The 24540-nt window shown below is 46.7% G+C and overlaps 1 protein-coding gene across 1 annotated transcript; it reads right to left on the reverse strand.

The window, feature by feature from the left end:
• Positions 1-7: 7 nt before the first annotated feature.
• Positions 8-24190, reverse strand: SPAG11B (sperm associated antigen 11B). Its single transcript, XM_036838708.1, is given in 5 exon segments — positions 8-163; positions 9570-9618; positions 17456-17688; positions 22925-23074; positions 24136-24190. Coding segments are annotated over 4 exon segments (444 nt in total). The 3' UTR covers positions 8-163; positions 9570-9612.
• Between the last annotated feature and the right edge of the window lie 350 nt (positions 24191-24540).

Genomic DNA, 24540 nt, shown 5'->3' on the forward strand with positions numbered 1-24540 from the left:
CACTTAAATTATGTGCGATCTTGCACTGAGATCTTCTCTGAAACAGAGCAAGGGTGTTCTCTTACCTTCTGATTATGTCTTGAGTCCAGGATATTGACCACCTGATGGCTCCATCTGCCCTTTGTGAAATCCAGCTGTGTCACAAGATCAGCATCCACGGGTCCTGCGGCGCAGACCCCAGGGAGATCCAGCTGAGAACCCAGGCAGGGCGTGCGTCCAGTTTGCCACAGTTGTTAACATTCTCTGCTCTCTCTGCCACAGATCTAGAAGACCTCTCATCCCTCCCACAGCCTTTATGGGGAGATGCACGCTCAGGTGCGCACACAAACACACACACAGAATTACAGAATTCTCTCTAGCTCAGATGGAACCAACACCCATCTTATATTCCCTCTGCCCCTGATACATAAGAGCCTGAAAAACTTCCCCTTTTTCCACCTCCTGCAGGTCTTCACTGCCCCTCTACCTGATGTCATTTATCCTCTAACAATCTCCGTGAATCCTTGATTTCTCTTTCCTTTTCTCTCTCCCATTCTTTTTCCTTCCACCTCCTTCCTTCTCACCTCCCCCAACTTGACAGTCACATACACATTTTTCTATTTATCTATGTTATTTGCATTTGTCTTCTCATTCTTTTGAGCACTAGGTCTCAGCTCAGAAAAAATACAGTCTATATAATATATGTATATATGTACATACAAACTTAAATTACTGTGACTTAAAATTTGTTTCATTTTGAGGATCTTTTGTGTTTTGTAATAAGCATTTCACAAGTCATATCTGTTTTAGGAAACACTCTGGCCCAGGGCCAAATCTCAGCTTTAGCTCTGTAGTTATGTACACGTACGCACAGCTTACAACACCTGTCCAGAACTCCACACCCAGCTAAGGAACTCTACAAAACTGACAAAAACGGGGGGGAAAAAATCAACAAAATATCTAGATGTTTTCAAGCACAGTACACATTTTAGGAAAATTACTGATAATGGCCTGGACTTTATTCTCCTGGGGGTTGGTATTTTGAGTCACCAGACTGTCATATATTGTTGTGAACGTCATGGCACACTGAGCAAAAGACCTCTGGGATGGCTAGGGTGGGACCCACTGCTTTCCAAAGGGTCAGATTTGCCTCGTCCCATGGGTTCTCTGTAGCCTCTTCGGAACTAGATTTTGCTCGAGACAATGGTGCTCGGTGTCACAGGCTGCCCTGCTCAGCTGCCCGAAGTTTCTATTTAAGTCTCACTTCACGGACTCTTTTCATATCTGCCTCTTCCCTGGGGACACGTAGAAGCTCCAGATATCCGCCTGGAGACCCTCTGCAAAACTGCACCTGTTTACTCAAAAAAGGAAAACATAACGTGTACCCAAATATTTTTTCTTCATTTCAGTCTCCCTTGAGCGATCTGTCTTCTTCTGTTACCGCCCCCCAACACCTGTGTCTTCTTCCAATCTTTTACCCTGTTTTATGCATCACATTCACCTCTTCTCTCTGTCTGGCTCTTGCTTTCTCTCTGCCTTATTCTTCTGTCTCTGTGTTCTTGTGTCTGTCATTGTCTGTCTCCTACCTCCTCCTGTCTATCACTGTGTGAGTGTGTGTGTGTGTGTGTGTGTGTGTGTGTGTGTGTGTCTCTCTCTCTACTTCTGCTCTTGAGGGGAATGTCACGGTCTCTGGGTCTCTCCACATCAGAACTCTCTTCCTGGCAGGCTGCAGTGCTTCCAGCTCTTGGGACCACCTTCCCCAGCCAGCCAAGGGGATCTCCTGACTGGGAACCTCCATCCTCTGGCCATGCAGGTGCCTCCAGACTATTCTGGGGGAACATGACCAAACACACAGTCCTGCTTCTGCTAATAAACCTTGCCACCAAGCCCGGTAATGAAAGGATTAGAGATTCTGCAGAAAAATCCAGATTTCTGGTAATGACTCGTCCTTTGAAGGTTCATGGGGAATGAGGTAACAGAGATAAGAATCAACCCTCATTTTCTGTGGGGAGAAGAGCTCAAGGGGGGAGGGCTTCAAATCTTATCTAGGACTAACCATTCTCAAATCCCCATGAGGTAGGCATAGGGCGGTGAGTGTGCCTTCTCTCCATATGAGGAACTATAACCAAGCTGAAATGGTCAAAGCCATGCTTCTAGGGGAGTTTACTCACTTTTTAAAAGTGACTGTTTCCTTGCTTTGTTATTATCAGCAACAAAATCTCAAGATTTAAAGGGATCTTCAAGGTCATGTCATAAAATGCCTCACGTGGTGGTTGAATCCTGCCTCTTTTTGAACACTTCTAATGTTGGTGAACTCACTGTTCCCAAAAGGATCCCACTTTATTTTCAGCTGCTATGCCTATTGTTTTACTTTTCTCCTTATTGAGTCAAACTACGCTTCCTTAAAACTTGTCTCATTGTTCCTGTCTGGATTCCTGGTTCTCAAAAACTTCCCTCCCTTCCCTCTTTCTTCCTTTCTTCCCTTCTTGTTTTCTTTCTCTTTTAAATTAATTAGACCATGTCCTTTTTATTTTATTTTTGACTTCTTGATTTTTAAATTTGAGTTATAATTGACAAATGAAATTGTAAGGTCATGATGTGTACATTGTGATGATTCAAAGCATGTGCACCCTTTGAAAGGACTTCTCCCCCGTCTAGTTAATCAACACATTCAACACCTCACACCTTTATCTTCTTTTTTTCTGTGTGTGAGAACCTTCTTCCTTTTTTCCTTTCTTTCTCTCTAACCTTGAACACACATTTCAACTTTAGCTAGGGTGGTAGTGACACATGCCCAGCGGCTCAGACTGTGGTGATTCTGGGGAGAAGTGAGATTGGGCACGCTGGGCTCCTTTCTTTCTCCAAGAATTTTCACCTCCAGCAGAATAGTTATTTTGCATCCAGATTAAAGCCCTATATTGTTTCCCTGACATCTTCTTGAGGAGACTGGAGACTCAAGCCAGTAATTAGGGTTTCTGGAGTCTTGGGAAGTCTACAGGAAGAGGATTTCAAACTTCCTGGCAGGCAGGAAAGAACATTTGAGCAAATTGGTGTGGGTTCACGTTCGGACCCGAACTACTAACATTTAGTCAACGTCCCCCTATTAGCAGGGGACTAATTATCTGGTAGAGGTAGAGGGAGTATTTCTTGGGAGACAGTTCCTAAGCTGGCATTTTCCATTAGACACAAATCTCTGCTGTCACTCTTCTTGCTTCCACGGATGTCATCAAATGTAAAATGCACCATTTTTAAATGCATTAATAAAAAAATGTTAAATTATGAACAATGTATTTTTATCACATGGCATTTTAACTTTATGTTTATTGAATGAGCTCTTTGAAACTTATTTAGACATAATCATTTATTATATTTTGTGCTTTTATATAAGTGAAAAAATTAAGTTTCCATATCAAGAACATCGTTAATGACGCAATTCTTAGAAGAGTGTTTAACTTGGACTTTTTTCAAGGACAGTGACACACAGTATTCAAATTTTGATGATGATTTTTTTTTAGTCTTAAATGAAGACGTCGACAGAAAGTTTCTAGTCAAAAAGCAGAGCTTATACCCTTTTCTCAAATGGTGCTTCGGCAGTTGGTTGGATGGAGCGCTGAAAAGCTGCTCCCAGAGCAGGGGTTGGGGGCCTGTAGAGGCGTGAATCACTATGCCACCAGGAAGCGGGCAGTGAAGGGAAGGGAGGACCGGGTACCCACGAGACCCTTGCCCTCCATGGGGTGGTCAGGGTGGGCGCTGGCACCCGGAGAGGAAAATTGCTGGAGTGGGAGATCCTGGAACAAAGCTTTCTGTCATCATGGTGCTTCTTCATCTTTCTTTTCATGAAGAGCTGCCTCTCCAGCAAATTCCTTTCCCAAGACTCATGGTGTCTTCCCTCCACATGAGCAGATGCCAGAATCACGGGGAGGAAAGGGGAAGGACGAGCCAGGCACCAGGGGTGTGAAGTCTCTCAGTGAACCAGCCTGGGGCTCTCTGGCTTCACCTTTGCCCGACCAGCTGTTGGCGGAGCCGTGGTGATTCACGGAACAGGATGTTCAGCTGTGATGTTTGATGCTAGGTGTGGTGCAGTTCCAGGCGAGCACCATGAAAAACTGGAAAAGCTGCACATTTCACTTTATTGTTGTCACTGTGTTGTTCCAGGGAGGGAGCTGAGGAAGCAGAGACGGGGCAGCTACCAGCCCAAGCTTGTGTCTCGAAGCCAGATGAGTGTCTTCACCCTTCAGAAACTGTCTCCTTTAGCCCTGTGGTTCTCAGTGCCATCTTGGCAGCATTTAAGAATTACATATGGCGCCCAAGGCACCACCTGTAAGGATCTGACTGATTGAGTCGGGTGGATCCTTAGCTAATTCTGTAAAGGGACCTGAGCGTAGCTATTGTGCATCCAGAGCTGAGAACCATGGCCTCAGGTAGAGAATCGTGGTTCCGTTGCATCCTGTCCAGCAGCTTCACTGTCTTTTCCCTGCAGTAACATGACGCTGGCCATCACCACATCCCCCCACTAAGTAAGGCTCCGAAGGAGTGGCAGACAGAGAGGATCTGCAGTGAACGCTGGTCATTTCACCACATGATCCCACTAACCCACTAACAATCTGTGAGAAGGAAGGCTAGCCCTCCTCCTCAGAGACAGACAGCGCTCTCGGAGGAGACATGTCATATGATGCACTTCACGTCAGAGAGGGAGACGTATTCTAGAGGGCAAACCTCACTCGGGGGCCCGCGTTTGTACCCAGAAAGATAGTGCTGTACGAGGAGAGACGCCAGGTGGGCGACACCCCGTTTCAGACAGAGAGAGCATTCCCTGAGGAGAAACGTGGGATCCTGGGCCTTGACCTCAGAGAGGTCAGCAGCTCTCTTTGAAGACAAGGCCTGGTGGCCTGCTCTTGTTCTCAGACAGACAGGGGTCACAATAAAAAGAAACACCAGGGCTTCCCTGGTGGCGCGGTGGTTAAGAATCCGCCTGCCAATGCAGGGGACACGGGTTCAAGCCCTGGTCCGGGAAGATCCCACATGCCGCGGAGCCACTAAACCCGTGTGCCACAACTACTGAGCCTGTGCTCTAGAGTCTGCGAGCCACAACTACTGAGCCTGTGTGCTACAACTACACTACACTACAACTACAACTACCACATGCCACAACTACTGAAGCCCGTGCACCTACAGCCTGTGCTCCGCAACAAGAGAAGCCACCGCGATGAGAAGCACGCGCACCACAACGAAGAGTAGCCCCCGCTCGCCGCAACTAGAGAAAGCTGGCACGCAGCAACGAAGACCCAAAGCAGCCAAAAATAAATAAATTAATTAATTAATTAAAAAAAAAAAAAAAAAAAGAAACGCCAGAGGATGGGCCATTTTCCTTCGACAGCCCTCTAGGAGGAGAGGCGCCCAATGGACAGGGAAGAGAGCTCCCCGAGGAGAGAGGCGGGGGGGCCGGGCTCCCCTCAGTCAGAGAGGGCGCTCCTCGAGGAGAAGCTCAGCGGGGATGGCAGCTGAGAGTTTCAGAAGGAGGGGCAGGTCTCTCCGAGGGGAAGTGCGCTGGCTGGCTCTCCACCTCAGAGCGAGACCGCGCCCTGAGGAGAAAGGCCAGGTTGGCGGCGCTCTGCCTCAGAAGAGGAGAGGGCCCTTTATGAGGAGAAACCCCGAATGGCCGGCCTTGCTTCTCAGACAGGGAGAAAGGGCTCTGAGGAGGAAAGACAGCTCCCCTTTTCAGACAGACAGACAGACAGACAGAACTGTGTGAGGTGAAAGGCTGCATGCCTCCCTTCTTCCCTGTGAGAGGTTCACTGCTTCCTCTGGTGAAGGGTTGTACGCCCTGCCTCTCTTCAGGGAGAGAGCACACGCTGCTGGGGACTCTGAACGTTCAGCGGCTTCTAGGCCCTGTTTGTCAGGGAGGGAAACAGGGGGCGGCTGTAGGAGTCCCTTGACAGCCCCCCACATTTTGGGGGCCGCCTTGCCAGACGCCATCTGCTGAGCTTTCTCTTAACTTCCTGTCTTTCTTTTCGTCTTTTCTCCTTCTTCTTCTGCCTCTGAAATGCACTGGACTTGAGCTACAAGCTCAAGACAAATGGTGGACAGGCCTCAGGCCCTGGGCTTCCAAGGGCGCATCAGGCAAGCAGAGGAGCGTGGCTGCCGGCGGGGGTGACGTTCGCCCCAGGTGTCCTCGGGCAGTGCAGCAGGGGCCCCAGGTCACTTGGGGGGCGCTGGGCCGTGTCCCAGCAGGTGTCGTGTCAGCCAAGGCCTGAAGGGTTTGGAAATTTTATGAGCTATGTTGGAAAATTGGCTCATTTGGGGGAGAAATAAATTAATAGTATCAGGATTTATCACCCACCTTTTCCTCTGCACTTGAATCTATTCCCAAGTCACATACTTGGAATGCAACCACTAGGGAAGAATTTCATAAATAGTTTGGAGAATCAGGCATACCATTCCTAGGGAAGATAAATGACCTTCCTCGTGTGTTAATTATGCATTGTTGTACCTTTGTTACCTTAAGTTGTCACGTAACTCACAGACCATTAATAACAGTAGCCAAGCATCCGGGAATTCCTTGACAGGAGAAGCTATATCATTAGTTGGTTGATATAAATATTCTGTACATCAAAGATGTGACGCATAATCACTATAAGACGCTACAGAAGGACAGCCCTCCGCACTGTCCCATTTTTAACAAGCTTAATCCTGTCCTCTTTCTATTACCTTGGAACCTGTAAGAATTCTCATTCATTAAGAAACCAAGCATTAATTTGGCCATTGCCTATCACCTTGGTTTCTGTATCTGAGTGAGGGAAACAATAAGAGTTTCCTCAAGGAGTTATTTGGGGACTATAAATAAGACAAGTAAAATTCCAAGAACGATGTTTGCAATAAGGCGTATTTGGCAAAACACAGCCATCCGCTGGAGGCAGACTGGTGGACTGGCTCTCCACTGCAGCCTCCAGAAAGAAGAGGCCGTTATTCTTCTGACTGGCATGGACGCCAAGGCACTGGAGCCTCCAGGTACCCAAGGTGCTGTGTTCTGTGGCACAAGGAGGGAGAATGCCTTTCCCCTTTTCCATTAGGGTCTGCTGGAAGGATCCCAAGGCTGTATCGTTGCTGCCCAATGTTTTATAGAGTTTTTACTTCCAATTTCAGTCTAACCATTTCATTAAATGTGCGATTGGATACAGTGAGAACTGGGCTGGGAATTCCACCCACCTGCCACTCAGGTGATTCTGAGATAGCGTTCTACTGCTCTCAGATTAATGGCGAGTGAAGCCATTTACCCTTTCCCACTCATTTGTTTATCCCCCTAAAATGTAAGCTCCATGCAGGCAGGAGTTTTGTGCGTTTGGTTCTTTATTATACCTTTGGCACCTAGAACGGTGCTTATCATATAATACCTAACTGTTGAATACCTTCATGTTCACCAGAGATAAAATTCAAATCAATACAGAGCATATGTAAAGAAACACTACAAAATAAAGGTAAGGGAATAGTATTGGGAAGACTCAGCAAAAGACCCATCCTGTGAAAAAGATCCACTGCAGGAATAAGAAGACAATTCTGTCTCAAGTTTTTAAAAAACAAACAAACAAAAAACAGCATATAGGACTTCCCTAGTGGCACAGTAGTTAAGAATCTGCCTGCCAATGCAGGGGACACGGGTTCGAGCCCTGGCCCGGGAAGATACCACATGCCGCGGAGCATATAGGCCCGTGCGCCACAACTACTGAGCCCACGTGCCACAACTACTGAGCCTGCGCTCTAGAGCCCGCGAGCCACAACTACTGAGCCCGTATGCTGCAACTACTGAAGCCCGTGTGCCTAGAGCCTGTGCTCCGCAACAAGAGAAGCCACCGCAACGAGAAGCCCGTGCACCGCAGTGAAGACCCAACACAGCCAAAAATAAATAAATAAAAATAAATAAATTTATATAAAAAAAACAGTATCTACCATTTATAGGCAACTGTCTACAAGGACAAAACAAGGTGGGATAAAATAGTAGGCAAGATTTTTAGAAAATGAAATGGAAGAGTAAAGTTTGTGGTACTAAGGAAAAGTCCATACTTTGGAAGCTGAACTAATGATGTGAAGATCACACTTGAGGTGGCATTCCAGACACAGTAGGAAAAAGACACAGACACGAAAACTACTACAGATGGTGAGACACAAAAGTCAGAGGAAGACAAGTCAACCTAAAGGCTACGGTATTCCTGAGAAGAAAACAGAAAATTTTCAGAGGAGATATAATGTGAATGGCGGTTACCGGGGGCTGGAGGGAGGGGAAGTGGGGAATTATTAATCAACAGGTGTGAAGTTTCAGTTTCGTAAGATGAGTAAGCTCTAAAGATGTGCTGTGCAATGCTGTGCCTGTACATGCATTGTACACCTAACATTTGTTATGATAGATATCACGCTGTGTTTTTATCACAATAAAATTACATCTTTTTAAAAAAGAAATAATGTTAAAATACTATTTAAAAAGAGTTTGTGGGGCTTCCCTGGTGGCGCAGTGGTTAAGAATCCGCCTGCCAATGCAGGGGACACGGGTTCAAGCCCTGGTCCGGGAGGATCCCACATGCCGCGGAGCAACTAAGCCAGTGAGCCACAACTACTGAGCCAGCACTCTAGAGCCTGCGCGCCACAACTACTGAAGCCCGTGCACCAAAACTACTGAAGCCCACATGCCTAGAGCTCGTGCTCCGCAACAAGAGAAGCCACTAGCAATAAGAAGCCCATGCACCACAACGAAGAGTAGCCCCCCGCTTGCCGCAACTAGAGAAAGCCCGCGTACAGCAACGAAGACCCAACACAGCCAAAAATAAAAAATAAAATAAATAAATTAAATAAATTTAAAAAATAAAAAAAAAAATAAAATAAAATAAAAAGAGTTTGTGAAGTGGAAAATTACTGAAATAAGCCAGTTTATAGGCCTTCCCAATCTTCAGATGAAACCAATTAAATGAGAATTGCAGTTAAATGTGCCTTAATGAAATGTTTAAGGCAAAAACAAAAAGAAATAAGAGCCTACCAAAATCAGGAATCCCATAAGAGAACAAAAGCAGACCTACCTTACCTATTTCTTCCACTACACTAGATGCTGCCTGAGGAAGGGCGCCTTTGAGATTTTAAGAGGAAAATTGTGTTGCAAGGATTTGGTTCCATGACTGATTATCTCTCATGGGTAAAAAAAGAAAATCATTCTGAAATATTCAAGGAATCAGAAAATATTTCATCCAAATGCTATTCTTGAAAATATTATAAAATTTATATTTGTTTCTATACTACATTGCATCTCTTTTTTTTTTTTTTTTTGAGAAAAGGAATACCAGATGCTATTTTCTGCCTTCAGATTTGCCATGTTCCAATCCATTTTCATGTGTCCTTGAACAAAGGGCAGAAAGCATGACTGTGTCCTTCAATGTTAAAACTCTGTGGCTTTGCCATTCTGTTGGTTCCTGAAGTAACAGCTACTAGTGAAAAGCATTTAGTGGTTGGCTAAATTTGTCTTTTCCCTCTCAAAGTCATACTTAGGTTCATATTTACAGTTCCTCTGTCCAAACTGGCTCTTCACTTTTCCTGAAGCATTTCCTACTTACCATATGTCTATTTCAGCACATATAGTGTTTCATGATCCCCTTTTTATCCCTGTAGAAATAAACAGAATTTTCAGCCTTCACTACCGCAATGGAATTATCTCACACTCCCCTAAAAGCCATAGGGCAGTGTCTTGATTATCTATAATAAGACTAATTTCTCTATTCATCAGAGGCTTCCATCAAGTCCTTGGTTCCCAGCTGCATGAATTACATCAACACAGCCCTTGGGTTTAGACCAGGTGAAATAATAAACTGGGTCCCCACCACCTGACTCTGGCTGGGGCAGTTGTTCTTATTTTTGGCTGAGGATTCTTACCACAATAGCCGCTTGAAATGATCTTCCCACTGACTTCCTCTCATCCTAGAATCCTTCTGGTGTGTCTTTCTTTTGTGTTTATTCCTGTAGCTTCTATTAAAGATCAAAATGACTAGTCAGCAATACCAGCCTCCTTTCCTCCTAACCCTGGAAACTCCTTTGGGGCTTTCTTTTCACTATCTTAACTCAGTTCTTTAGTTACTTCCTATAATCCTCCATATTACACCCCGCTGTACAGCTAACAATCATTCACCGGATCCTTGGGTAAGCCAGGAAGAAGGTTGGGGCAATTATTTTTCATTTTCTTAAAGTCCTACACCAAATTCTTTTCTCATTTGTCTCGCAGGTCTTTTTTCTCTTCCAGGTTTACCATAATTCATCACAGGAGAGCACGCCAAGCTCCTGCAACCATATTTCCTTTGTCTACTGAGGTACTCTCATAACTTATGGAAGTAGGTATCCCAGACACACCTCTGTTTAATTGTCTTCACCAGCTGTGGTCATGCTATTGGTTTCCTAGGATGAACTACTCATTCATACAAACACAACTCATTGGGTTTAGGGCACTTTTGCCCACTGTGCTCATCAGGAGTTACCCAAAGCATCAACACAATTATTATTAGAGTTGAGACTAGAACCCAAGTACCTGGCATTCCCAGTAAGTGTCACTTCTACTCACTCACTCACATACGCAGTCATCCGCAGCTCACAGAGCCATATGCCCTCCTGCAGGGAAAGCACCGATCTCCAGTGTTTGTTGAGAAGCTTGTCCTAGCCAGTGCTGTCGGGGAACATCCTGAGAAAGAAATGTGTGTTGTCTTAGGAACAGCAGAAAAGCCCACACCCACACGTTGAGTCTTCTGGCTCAAAGTGAGCTGGGTTAGGGTCCTAGGCAGGTCCCTGATCTCCATCTGATCTAGGTTGCATCATTTAACTCTGCCTTAATTTTTCCAGCAATGAAACAGACATGATAACTGACCCGTTGCAGGAACCTTGGATAGACAGGCAGGAAGTAGTGACCAGCTTTCTCTAGGGGAGCTCTCAGAGCTCAGAGAAAGGAGAAACAGGGTGGAGACAAATCAGAGAAGGAGCCCAGAGGAAGCAGATGGAAACGAGAGAAGAACAGATTCTCTGGGGCTTTCCTGTTCTCCCGAAAGTGTAAAAGGACTGGCCATGTGCTTCACCGCAGTGCCCGCTGGTGCATGTAGACCTAACAGAGCCATTTAATCAGACCCCCTAGGGAAGCACCCTCTGCCCCATAGTGGGGCTTGACATTGTTTCCCTGCAGCTAGGGTCTTTCCCATCCCTGCTGTCCTCATTGGTAATACTGCTGTTGCTTGTCTGACTCCAGGAAACTTTTCTGGTCCATCAAGAAAGAGGCTGTGTTAATGCACTCAGTTTCCCTTCATTTGGACATACTAATTTTAATTTTTGTTCTTATTGCTAAGAGACTCCCTGGGTCCAGTAAGGTCATGTCCTATGACCCAAGAGATAAGAGCAGGCCAGCTCAGAGCAGGCCAAGCCTGCAGGTAGCTGTGGTGACCACTGCATGTGTGGACCGGAAGGAAAGATTCGGTGTGGTCGTTATTAATCACCGGAAGCCCAGTGGGGATGAGATTGACTGAGCCCGTCCTCCCTATCTCCTTGCCTGCAGACCTTGGCACTGCGGAAGAAGCAGACTTCCTGATGACAGGTCAGCTCTGGGGCATGGATGAGTCTGAGGGATCAACGCCCCGGCAAGGCTTCTTGGGGTACAGTGGGCGAGCAGCACACTGTGTATGGATGGTGGGCGAGGGGAGCAGACAGCAAGGCAGTCAGGTGTGTTCCAACCGGCTCTGCATCCTGGTGCCTAAAGGATCTCTTCCCACCAGGGGTACAGCCGGTGTCCATAACGCCTGGTCAGGCCTCGGGGCCCTGCACTCAGCGGGCTTCCGGAAAAAGACCACCACCGTGTGACTAATAGAGCTGCTCGCTCAGAACTGACCCTGAGGAGCCAGGATGCTAGCTCCCTTGTCCCCAGGCAGAGCTGCAAAAATGACCCAGAGCGGTAGAAAAGATCAGCTTTTACCAGTTTCTTATGAATCCCCAAGCAGGTTCCAAAAACCCCTCTGGATAACATGCTTTAATATTGTATAATCTTAATGCCCAGGAAGTTCTTTTTTACGTTAAATTTATGACTTTCTGGAGGCCATTTAAGTCTACTATAGATTATCTCTGCCTAGGATCAAAGTAGTCTTTGTTTATAGGTACATACATATTTATCCTTAGGCACATCAATTTTGTCTTTTTAAATGTATATTTAAAATTAAGAGTAATACAATAACAGTATTTTTAAAGATAAAATAATTTAAAATCACCAATAATCTTAACACTGGAAACTAAAATCTTTTTTTTTTTCTTTTTTTGATTTTGGACATATTTTTCACAATTAATTTTACATCAAATATATAAAAATTGTATCCTGCAACTTCTAAGAAAGAAAATTTTATTTTATGCATTTTTATGGTTTTTATTTGCTTTTATGTTTATTATACCTAAGGGATATGGAATATCCCTTTAAGTATTGGGTTGGCCAAAATGTTCCTTTTGGCCAGCCCAATAGATCTAACATAGTTTGCTAAGATATTGCTTTATTGGAGTATATATCTCCATTTGCATATGGAGGCCATCTTCCCATTGCCTCATAACTTACAATGCTCTACAGACCAACAGGAGGACCCAGGGCCTGCTTACTTAGATTTATTTTTGTTGGTGGGTTACCTTTGAAAAGCAGATAGTGATGGGGATCTTCCCTGTCCTTCAAGATCTGAGTAAAATTTGGGGGGTAGACCATAGGATTAGTAGCTACAGGATAAATGGGGGAAGTTGCCCCTTATTACAAAGTGTGACTCCATCTGTGTTTTCACTCCTAACATCCTTGGGGTGGTTACGACAGCCCTCCGGATCTTTCCTTCATGTCACACAAAGTGCTCCCACTTCGGTCCTGCTCAGGGTTGCATCAGAAACACAAAGGCGCTGGTCGGCACTGAGGTTTGGAAGTGGGGGGAGATGTTACTATGGCAACTAACCTTCTCTCGGTGGATAAAAATTCCCTCAGTCGGGACTAGGTTAGGACCACCCCCAGCCCAGCCTATGGGCAGAGAGAGGGGCAAGTCTTCACTAGCCTGCAGGCACTTCCCCAAGGGCTCTTGGCGGGTAGGGAGGTTAAACAATGCAGCAGAGGAGGGGGGAGGAAGGAGAGGAAATGGCATGGAGGCCCCTCCTCAAGTCTCCACCCGCCCCCCCAGGCTTCTTCCACCTTTGTTCCTTCATTCACTCACAAATACTTACTGAACAAAGACAATGCGTTAAGACGTGCTGAGCTCTGCAGTTTGGCAACGAAGGTACAGATGTGCTCCCTGCTCAGGAAGGGCGCCTCGTAGCGTAGAGTTAGGTGTTTGACCATCCTGCCTTTACCTTCCTGGACCAGGAGAGCAAAGACAGGGCCTGCCCGCTCTTGGGGGTGGGGGACCCGGCGCGGGACTCTTCCGGATTCGAGGACATTTACTCTCTCTCTGAAGGTGAGTAGATCAAAAGAAGGTGTCGAGGCAGCGTGGAAGCAAAAGGTCAGTTCGTGCAAAGGAAGACCTGGAGAGGCTCGTGTGGCCCTTGAGGAAGGAAAGGCCGTCTCGCCTGGGACTCTGAGAGTCAGGAGGAGAGGAGCGTCAGAGCGTGTTAGGTGGAGGATATGGGCTTTCTCCGGGGAGTGGGTCATCTCCTGCTCTCACACCGTCGGCTTTCAGGCAAGGGTTTTTAAAGACAGTGTTAGGGGAGAGGGTCATAGGAAACGTGCTCCTGGACCTTCTTCTAACCGGTTGGTGGTGAAGAACCAGGCCATGTTTCCAGAATCTCAATCATCGACCTTCTGGTTCTGACCAGTCTGGGGTCTACATGCTGGAGGTCAGCATGTAACCACCGTCCACCACCTGGCCGGGGGAGCTCTTAGTGTCTGCAGAACAGCACAAAGACGTGCATCAGATTGTTCTCTCTCTCTTCAGGAGGACCTAGGGGTCCTGTGACTCTGTTGTTCTGATCTCTTTGGAACTCGGGGAAGGTCTAGGAGGGTCCTTTTTTTCTACAAACAAGAAATGGGGGAGACGGAGGGGCTTTTGTACCCAGGGAGGCCCTGCAGGGTCTTACTCGGTTTCAATCCCCCTTTTTCTTTGATACTCCTCAATTCTGAGGGGAACAGGGGCGGACAAGAAAGGAAGCAAAGTTTTGAATAGAGAGGTTAGTCATAAACTCAGTAAGGGAACTCAGTTTTAGGGGGACTGCATTTCCCTCCAAGGGAGAGCAAGGTCTGAACTGAGAGGGGCACTTGTGCGATTGGGTGGACCCTGGGACGTTAACGACACCCAGGAACCCCGGGAGCAGACACAGCTGAGGGTGGGGCTGTTGGCTGTTGAAGTTCAGTTGTCCTTGTCAGGAGATGATTAGAAATACTCACGTGGAATTCCAGCCAGGGACTAAGCGTAAAGAGATGGGTGGGGGACTTGCTGACCGGTGCTCACATTTCAAATTATCACAATAAATGTACCTCTAAGTCACCAGCAGTATCACAGGCTCCCACTGGTCATCGGGGTCATGTGACACAAAAGGCCTTTATCTAGTGAGGTTTTCACTTGGCCTAAAGGGTCAGAGGCTCCGGCCTGTGCTGTGGTTTCATCTCAGGGCATTTCCCCAGGAAGGTCTGGTCTGGTGTTGACACTTTACTCCTGACAGTATTAATAAAGGGCTTCTTGTAAATACAGGAAAACAGAGAAACAAAAACTCCAAGTGGCTTCCTATCTTCCTCAGAGTGAAAGCCTGAATCTTACTCTGACCTCTGAGTTCTCTTTGCTAGCCTCCACTGGCTGTTCCTCAAATGCACCAGGCTCGGCCCTTCTAGGGGCGCTGGCGTTTGTTTCCCCTCCTTGGAGTGCCCACTGCCCACCAGATACCAAGGGCTCACTCCTCACCTTCAGGTCTCAGAATCTACCTTCTTGGAGAGGACTTCTCTATCTCCTGCATCCAAATGCCACCCTCTGCCTGACACTTTGTATCCCCTCCCCTGCTTTTTCTTTTTCCGTATCATTTATCACTTTCTAATAGATGTTTTATTTATACACCTTGCTTATCGGTCTCTCCAATTAGGATATAGATGAGCGACCAGAGGTGGGAGATTTTGTTTGTTACTGGATCTCCTGTATCTAGAACACTACCTGGGGCATTGTGGATGCTTCCTAGATATTTGTTGAATGAATGAGTGAGTGAGTGAATGAGAACAGGGAAATCATTAGAGAGATTTAAAGAGAATGGTGACATATGTAGATGTGTTTTTTGCAGGGAGGGCTCTTGTTTTCTCCATCTCCTTCTCAGTCATCTCAACTTTATGCTTCCTTTACAGACTTTGCCACACACACACGTACCTTAGCTCTCATACTTAATCATTATTTTAACTCTTACACACACACACAAGAAAAAAAAATCCAAAAAACAAAAACAAAAAGCTGCCTTGAATACATTTTTGTTCTCGCCACTTAGAGGGAGACACTGACATCCTAAGGCTTAATACCCAAGGCTCTATTGCTAACGGAACTCCAGCCAAGACCCAGGTGTCTGATGCCTGGTCCCTCAGCTAGGTGCGGCTGAGGAACCATGGAGACAGTGGCATCCTTCACTTTCTCCCAGCATCTCTGCCTGCTGTCCCAGCACCTCTGCCTGCTGTCCCAGCACCTCTGCCTGCTGTCCCAGCTCCTCTGCCTGCTGTCCCAGCATCTCTGCATGCTGTCTCAGCAATGCGCTCTTTCCTGGACCGCTTTCTCCTTCCTGTCATAGGTCTCTCTTCATCTCCCTTGGGGACTCCTCATTTTCCTGTGCCTCATGGAAACGTCAGCATTCTTCAGTGCGTCCCTCTGAAATCTGTCCCTGGGTGATGGGTTATAAGAAGGCAGTTTCTGCCTACAAGTGAATGACTTTGACTCTTTTTTTTCATTTTTTAACCAATTTTTATTGGAGTATAGTTGATTTACAATGTTGTGTTAGTTTCTGCTCTACAGCAAAGTGAATCAGTTATCCATATACATATATCCACTCTTTTTTAGATTCTTTCCCCATATAGGTTATTACAGAGTATTAAGTAGAGTTCCTTGTGCTATACAGTAGGTCCTTATTTGTTATCTATTTTATATAGAGCAGTGTGTATGTGTCAATCCCAATCTCCCAATTTATCCCTCCCCTGACCCCTTTTCCCCTTGGTAACCATAAGTTTGTCTTCTACATCTGTGACTTTATTTCTGTTTTGTAAATAGGTTCATTTGTACCATTATTTTAGATGGCACATATAAGCGATATCACGATATTTGTCTTTCTCTGTCTGACAATCTCTAGGTCCATCCATGTTGCTGCAAATGGCATTATTTCGTTCTTTTTTATGGCTGACTTTGACTCTTTTATTTCTTGTCTCCTCCTCTCTCCCGGAACTTGTGCAAGTCCATCCAGGTCCCAGCTGGACATGGTGAACGCCGCCGGCTTCTAATCCGATGTTCCCCAGACCGGTCTAGCCCCCCACCGTGCTCCCCCTCCTCCCCACGTTCCGGGCATCGCCTGGTCCCCAGGACTCTCCCCCACCCCGTGCCTTTCCTTCTCCTCCGTCACCAGACCTGTAACCTCAGCCTCTGCAGAAGCCCCTTAATTGTTCCCTCTTCAGAGCCTCTGTCACCATCTCAGCCACTGACCACATCCTTAGCCTTCACTGTCCCAGTCACCTCTTACCTTCCTGCCTCTGGTCTCACACATTGTCAGTCCATCCCCAATTCTTTTGTTAGAATGAACATCCTAACACTCAAGTATGATTACGTTCACTCCCCTGGCGCACCTGGTAACCTTCTCTTGTTTAGCCCTCCGAGGTCTTTAGCGTAATATTTGTTTTCTGACAACTTCACACCATTTTCCTGCACCCTCCTCTTTTGGTCCTTGTAATTAGTCCCTCTCCTTTGCGGTTATGCTGAGCTTCTCCCCGTTTTCTTAGCAAATCATTCTTTCAAGTTTCCATGACTTCCTACAAACTGTACTCTTTGCCTGAAAAATCTCTGCTTCTCTCTTTCACTTAAGAAACTCCTAATCATCCTCTAAAATCCTGCTTAAATATCCCCAGGAATCCTTTCTTAATTCTCTCATATTCGTCCTTCCCACATTTTGGATATACTCACATTTAAAAATATGCAGCATTTTGTTGTTTTTATGTATTGAGATGTTCTTCTCCTCATATATCCACAGTTTCAATTCATTACATTTCTCAGTGTCTAGAACAAAAGTAGGTACTCAAAAAATATTTTTAAAATAAAAGAACAAATGACTTGAATGCTTTCCTATAAATGTTTATTACATCCATATCTACCAGTAAACATTGTGTGATTTGGAAGGTATTGTACATCTCAAGCTAAGTCACTTTCTCTAAGATCACACCAAAAGATCACGTATAGCAGTTTTTGACTTTTCTTTTGCTGCAGTAGGATGTTTAGACTGTCAGGCGCAGATGACCAAGCCTCACCTCCTCTCTGCTCAGCTCCTTCTCCAAAACACCCGCATCTGGATTGATGGCCCAGGAGAACAGGGAGTGGACAAAGCTTTGGCTTTTATGACAACAACCTCAGTTTTGAGGTAAACAGCACGCATCTTTCTTTTTAGAGCAATAGCCTAGTTGTAGTTCCATATAATTACAATATTTTTGACATCTGCCATCGCCTCTCTTGCAGTTGACAACTTTGAAATCTGGTTCAACGTCTGTATAAAGAAATAGCCAACGTTAGCCTCTTAAGATAATCTCAAGAATCAAACACTGGTTATCTTAGCCCAAAGGGATATGGTGGAGGACGGCAGGGGATAGGAAACGGATTTCTTTTGTACATGGTCTATCGTATTGCCATGCAACCATTCTGATAGCATCGAACTCAGATTCTTGATTCCGGCTTAAAAGTCACCTTCACTCTCCCTGCAAATTCAGAGGCAGTTGGGTAGAGAAATGGTGAGGGATGCATTACAGTACAAATGTTGTACTTTAAATAATTTAGAACGTTGTGTAGGGGGACAAATAAGGACCCTCTGAGGTAAACTGTGAAGTGACATGGCCCCATCAGACATGTACTAAGTGCAACGGTCCCTGAGGAAAGTGGGCAGAGCCGTCCCTGTAAGGGAGATGAGACATCTAGGCCAGGCCAGGCGAGCAGGGGTGGCAGAGGGTAGAATTTTAAAGAACTGAAAGATGTATTTTCTCCCCCTCGCTACCTTATGAATGCCTGGACCTGCTACCTTAAACATGAGTCAAGTTACTTGAGTTAATATGAAATTGATGTCTCACTCTATTATAGTTCAAGCACTAAAATTGTTAAACATTAATTTTTCTCTTAAGTAATATATTATGATGACAGTGATGGAAAAGGGTGAGGGGCAAGTGTTAAAAAAAGAAAAAACTGATGAACACAATGAAAGCAGAGGCACAATATCAGAGAATTAGCAATAGGTGTCTGGCTGGGGAAGGCTTCTGATGGAGATCAGGGTGCTCCGATTATCACAGGCGCTGCCACCGATTTGAGATTTGACCTTCAGACTGATTAACTGTGAAGAGATGTTACCCTCTTCCTGTCCTAATTTCTTTCATCGTATGCCTTACAATTATTTCGTTAGATCAATGAATCAATTGGTCAATCAATTAAATTATTTTCTTATCACTTCATTTTCAGATCAATAATTTTTATCCATAAAAACCTGCACATAGAGAATTCCCTGGCAGTCCAGTGGTTAGGACTTGGCGCTTTCATTTCCGGGGCCCCGGGTTCAATCCCTAGTTGGGGAACTAAGATCCTGCAAGCCACTCAGCACGGCCAAAAAAAACACCCTGATACCATCACCATAATCAAGGTCATAAACATATTCCTCGCCTCCAAAAGTGTCCTTGTGTCCCTTTGTTTTTGTTTTGTTTAGTTTTTGTTTCTCTTGTGGTAAGAACATAAGACCTACCCCTCTTAACTTTTTAAATGCACGACCTGCAGCATTAACTATAGGCTCTGTGATGTACAGCACACCTCCAGGATCTATTCACTCAGCATAACTGAAACTTTACCCTATTGAACAACAGCTCCATCTATTTCTCTACCCCCTTCCTCTGGAAACACCATTCTATTGTCTACTCCTCTACCTTTGATTATTTTAAATACCCCATATGGTTCATAGTAGTGAGTTTAAAACTATAAAATCAACTCCAGGTATATAGCTCTGCTTCTTCCAAGAGAGAGATTTACCTCCTCAGACCTATCATTCATCTAGTTAAGCCCCAACAAAATCCAAAGGTTATTTTCATTATGGCATCAATGGCAGAGGACTCTAGAATCGTCTCAGCGCTGCTGAGAAATGTCACGTTTTTCTAGGTCATCCTGTGCCACAGCTGCAGAACAGTCATCATTAGGAACCCCTTTCTTTTGGGGATTTAAAACTCCTTGTCTAAGTGAGAGAGCGGTAGTGTATATATGGACATATATACACTACCAAATGTAAAATAGATAGCTAGTGGGAAGCAGCCGCATAGCACAGGGAGATCAGCTCAGTGCTTTGTGACCACCTAGAGGGGTGGGATAGGGAGAGTGGGAGGGAGAGCTAGAGGGAGGGGATATGGGGATATATGTATATGTATAGCTGATTCACTTTGTTATACAGGAGAAACTAACACACCATTGTAAAGCAACTATACTCCAATAAAAATGTTAAAAAAATAAAATAAAAATAAAACTCCTTGTCTATAATGTTCACTCCATGGCTCTCTTTAGTCTTCTGATCTACTCAGAATAATCCTGTCTGAAGGGAGTTATTGTATCCCTCCAAGTATCCTAGTCTCATGTTGACCTATGTCACTTGTTTTCAGGTTATTTGTGAGGTAGGTGTTTGTACCTTCTGGCTGTCCTCTCTAGGCCCCTCCAGTGGGAAACAGAAGGGGACACAGACCTCTCACCAATCAGAGGAGCTCATTCTTACTGCACCTACACACAGTCCAGACCAGCATTCGCCCTCCAGCCCCTCTTCAACCTGCATCTCTGGTCACCAAAATGAATTCTAAAAAATTAATAGGGCTTCCCTGGTGGCGCAGTGGTTGAGAGTCTGCCTGCCAATGCATGGGACACGGGTTCGAGTCCTGGTCTGGGAAGATCCCACATGCCGCGGAGCGACTGGGCCCGTGAGCCACAATTACTGAGCCTGCGCATCTGGAGCCTGTGCTCCGCGACAAGAGAGGCCGCGATAGTGAGAGGCCCGCGCACCGCGATGAAGAGTGGCCCCCGCTCGCCACAACTGGAGAAAGCCCTGGCACAGAAACGAAGACCCAACACAGCCATAAATAAATAAATAAATAAATAAATAAATAAATAAAAAGAAAAAGAAAATTCTTAAAAAAAAAAAAAAAAAATTAATAAAACTAGTACCCTGAATTGAAACAAGAGAGGATAGTATCGTAGGTTCTAGAGGAAGATAGTTCTGAATTCACACAACTTTTCTGCTACTTAGATGGTGTGTGCTTTTGAGAAAGCCACTCTTCAAGGAGTTGAGATTTCCTTGACCATCAAAAGGAGGTGATAAACCTATCCTCTAAGTTTGTATGAGTTCTAGCAAAGTACCTGGCACACAGTAGATGCTTATTATACTTAAATCATTATTACATTAATTAAATTGTTTGGGACATACTTTGGCCCTAGAAGCCTCTAGCCCTGGAATCTTGTGCCAGTCAGTAAGAGCAACAAGAGGACGGATGGCACAGTCTTTGGAGACCATTTGGCTGGCCCCGCTGCTAACAGCTCTGACATCACGTGGGGAAAGGCCATGGGCCTTGTTCTTCTCAGTTTACTCATTTGCAACGTGGGGATAATAATAGTACTTATCTCCTAAGGCTCTTGTGAAGATTAAATGAACTTATGGCAAGCAGTTGGAACAGACCAGCACAAAGTGAGCAGTATATAAATATTATTGTTACTATTATTATTATTACTCATGATAACGTCTTGTGGATTGCCACAGTAACTTATAAGACAAAATGATCTAATGTTATGAATCTCGTGTACAATAAAGACAAGTTCATAACAACATTTTGTCCACTAAGCATTTTTGTCATGAAGCAAAGCCCATTTACCCGAGTATTCACTCAAGAAATCATTACTTGTAAAATAGATAGCTAGTGGGAAGCAGCCGCATAGCACAGGGAGATCAGCTGGGTGCTGTGTGTCCACCTAGAGGGGTGGGATAGGGAGGGTGGGAGGGAGGCTCAAGAGGGAGGGGATATGGGGACATATGTATATGTACAACTGATTCACTTTGTTATAAAGGAGAAACTAACACACCATTGTAAAGCAATTATACTCCAATAAAGATGTTAAAATAAAAAAGAGATCATTACTGAGAACTTATAATGTGCTAAGTCCTGTTCTGGGTGTTGGGCTTTGCACAGTGAATGTGGCAGTTGATCTCTTATTCTCTGGTGAGGTTTACATTTCCCACTAGTCTTCATGTGACTTTGGAGACACAGGCAGAGCATATAGGGGACACAGAAGTCACGTGGTCCAGAATCTCCAACAGGTGGATCACAGTCAATGGACCGTCTTGAGAGCATTCCTCATCAGTCCCCAAGCCAGCTGTGTCGCGCTTCTCCTAGTGGCTCACGTGCTCCCTTCTCTGTTCTTGGTGCTTTTGCCAACAGCATCCTTCTCTAGCACCAGCCTTCTCCCTTCTGCTCCAAGAAACATCCCTGCCAACAGACCTCCCCTCACAAACACCCACGTGGACAGACAGACATGCATGCAAACAATCCAATCACTCCTCCTTAGACAGAAGTTGCATTCCTAGTGCTGGTTGACCCTGAGGTTGTAAAGACACAGCGACAGAGGCCCAGGAAGCCCACGCAGCTTCCCTGAAGTTCACCCTGCTGCAGGCAGGGCACAAGGTGTGGTCAGCGATGAGCTCTTTTCTTTAGAGATCCTACTCTCTTCCGCCAGCTGAGTTACTGAGGTCTCTGAGGCTTGCAGCCACGAGGTGGACGAGGAGGAGGCAGATCCGAGTTTCTCACTGATTTGTCCTGTGACGCGCTGACCTTGTGCCCTGGCAGCCAGCCGGTCGGAGGAGGCAGCCTTACTCCAGCTCGCGGCTGACTCTTTCGCAGGCCCTCAGTGTCTGGTGGCATCTAAGGCACGTTCTCACTGACCCCTCAGGTCCTCAACAGACACCCTCTTCCAGAGGACCAAAGCTGACCCCTGTGTGAGGCCCAAATCTGGACCACGGAAAACAAATACGTGTTCTGCCCACCGAATACATAGGAAGGCGGGCCCATTCCCAGGCGGCGTCCACCCCTCCTTCGCACCTGCACCAGGGAAGCGCAGCAGAGCAAGCTGCCACCCGTTAGACTTTGGCCGCCGAAGAGGCGTCAGGCCAGCGTGGCTTCCTGTGTCAGGAGAGACTCAGGTCTCCAAGGGCCTCTCCTGAAGCCCATCTCCGGTGTCTCGGGGTGGGAACAGGGCCCAGGCCCTTTCCCTGAGGAAAAGCATGAGCCTCTCAAGTCACCAGTGGCCCTTTCCAGAAGCTTCTTCCCAAACTCATCTCAGTTTCCCCTTCTCTGTTTAAGGGCCTTGACAGGGGGAGGATCTCAGACTCGCCTCTCGGGGTTCGGTCACCCCCTTCTATAGAACTGCCCACCTCTGCACCCACGCACGGGGGCACGGCTGACCGACACCATCCCCTCCGGCCACCAGCTTTGGGTGAAGTCCGAGCAGCGGCCTCTTGTCTGCTCGACGCTCCCACGTTTCACAAGACCTCCAGGGGTCCCGCCCTGGGGGTCTGTGAGACTCCCACGTCCTTTCCGACGGGCAGAGCAGCCCAAGCCGTCCACGTAGTGTCTCTGCGTCCCCAGCACAGCTCAGCTGCCACCCCGGCCCGGTCACCCCGCATCTAGCCTTCCTGTAAAGGCTCTGCCCTCGACGTACCCATCACTTACCCGGGAAGGGGGGCGTGCGAGGTAAGAGGTGGCGTTCTACTTGGTGGCGTGACGGGTGAGACCCTTCGGTGCCACGTCCCGGGGAGCCTTCCTCTGGTCCCCTGGGACCCTCGGTGTCCTGCTGGTTAGCATTCGTGACCCTGGACAATCCTGTCTCAGAGTAAACACACAGCAGAGGACGCTCAGAGCTCGCCATTCACAGAGCCAGGAGGACGAGGGGCTTACATTCCGCGGCTCGAGTGACAGTGGAGGCGGGAGGGGCAGGGGGATTGTCGCCCAAGTTTACAGTTCCGGTCGCGCAGGACGGGCACGGCCCAGACCTGCTGTCCAGCTTAGGTAACAACACGGCCTTGTGTGCTTCGAAATTTGCTAGGTGGGCAGATCTCACGTTAGGTGTTGTTACCACAGGAAAGCAACAGCACGAAGAAAGGGCCACGGAAACTCTGGGAGGAGTTGGGGCATCCGTCCCCTCGGCTGGGGGGATGGAAGCACAGGTGTTTGCATATCTCCACACGCATCACACTGTACACAGTAAGCAGGTGCCATGCCCCGTGTAATAACCATACGTCATTAAAGTGCAAAAACAGAGAGCGGAGGATGGACGGAGTAGGCTGAAAGAGGGGCAAATGTGACGTGTGTGTGTGTGTGTGTGTGTGTGTGTGTGTGTGAGAGAGAGACAGAGACAGAGACAGAGAGACAGAGTCAGAGAGAGATGAACGATCTGAAATGGTAAGTGGTGGAGCCTGAGTGCCCCGTGGAAGCCAAGCTGACCACCCCTAGGCTGTCACCAAGGTGGTCGTTGAGACCCCCTAAATGTCAAGGTCCTCCCTGACACACACTGTCCTTCTCTGTAAGGGGAAGGGGACGTTAAAAGGATAAGCAAGTGGAGTCAGCGTTGGGACCCTCCCTCCTGCGAAGCTATGCCAGCAGCACATTCAGAGTGTCACTCACGGGACTTCCCTGGCCAGCCAGGGGTTAAGACTCTGTGCTTCCGATGCAGGGGGTATGGGTTTGATCCCTGGTCGGGGATCGGCCAAAAGAAAAACAAAGAGTGTCATTCACAAACCCAGGCAGAGGCTCCTACTGAAAAACCCACCAGGAGATGGGTTCCCACGGCTGAGTTTCTCAAGGCCCAGCCTGGACTCCTATCCTGGAAATGACCACTGTGGAGAGACCCTGGCCCCCAGGCCCAGGTCACACTTCCAATTTACCTGGGAAGAGAAGAACCACGAGGAGAAGGGTGGTTGGAGAGAGGAACTGCCTCATGTCGCCGAGGGGACGGCAGCTGGGATGCCCAGGGTGGCCGCAGGCGGGCGGGCCGCAGCAGGGCTTCCTTTATAGCTGGGCTGGGCGAGTGGGCCTGTGGCCCAGGATGGGATGCGTCCTGAATAACTTCCTGCTTTCACAGGACACGGGTAGATGCATTACTTTCCCACTGCTAGTGGAACAAACAAACATTGAGCCATTTTTCTCAGGAAGTAAATAATATGCCTGAGTGCCTTGGGCGGATTTGGTGAATAAGACAGGTAAGGCGAAGAGAGGAGGAGAAGGAAGAGGGGAGAGAAATGTCATTAACACAAAATCGCCAATTTCAAGTGCTGACGGTTAAAGCACGG

The sequence above is a fragment of the Balaenoptera musculus genome, chromosome 21 (assembly GCF_009873245.2).
Source record: "Balaenoptera musculus isolate JJ_BM4_2016_0621 chromosome 21, mBalMus1.pri.v3, whole genome shotgun sequence".
Classification (NCBI taxonomy): Eukaryota; Metazoa; Chordata; class Mammalia; order Artiodactyla; family Balaenopteridae; genus Balaenoptera; species Balaenoptera musculus.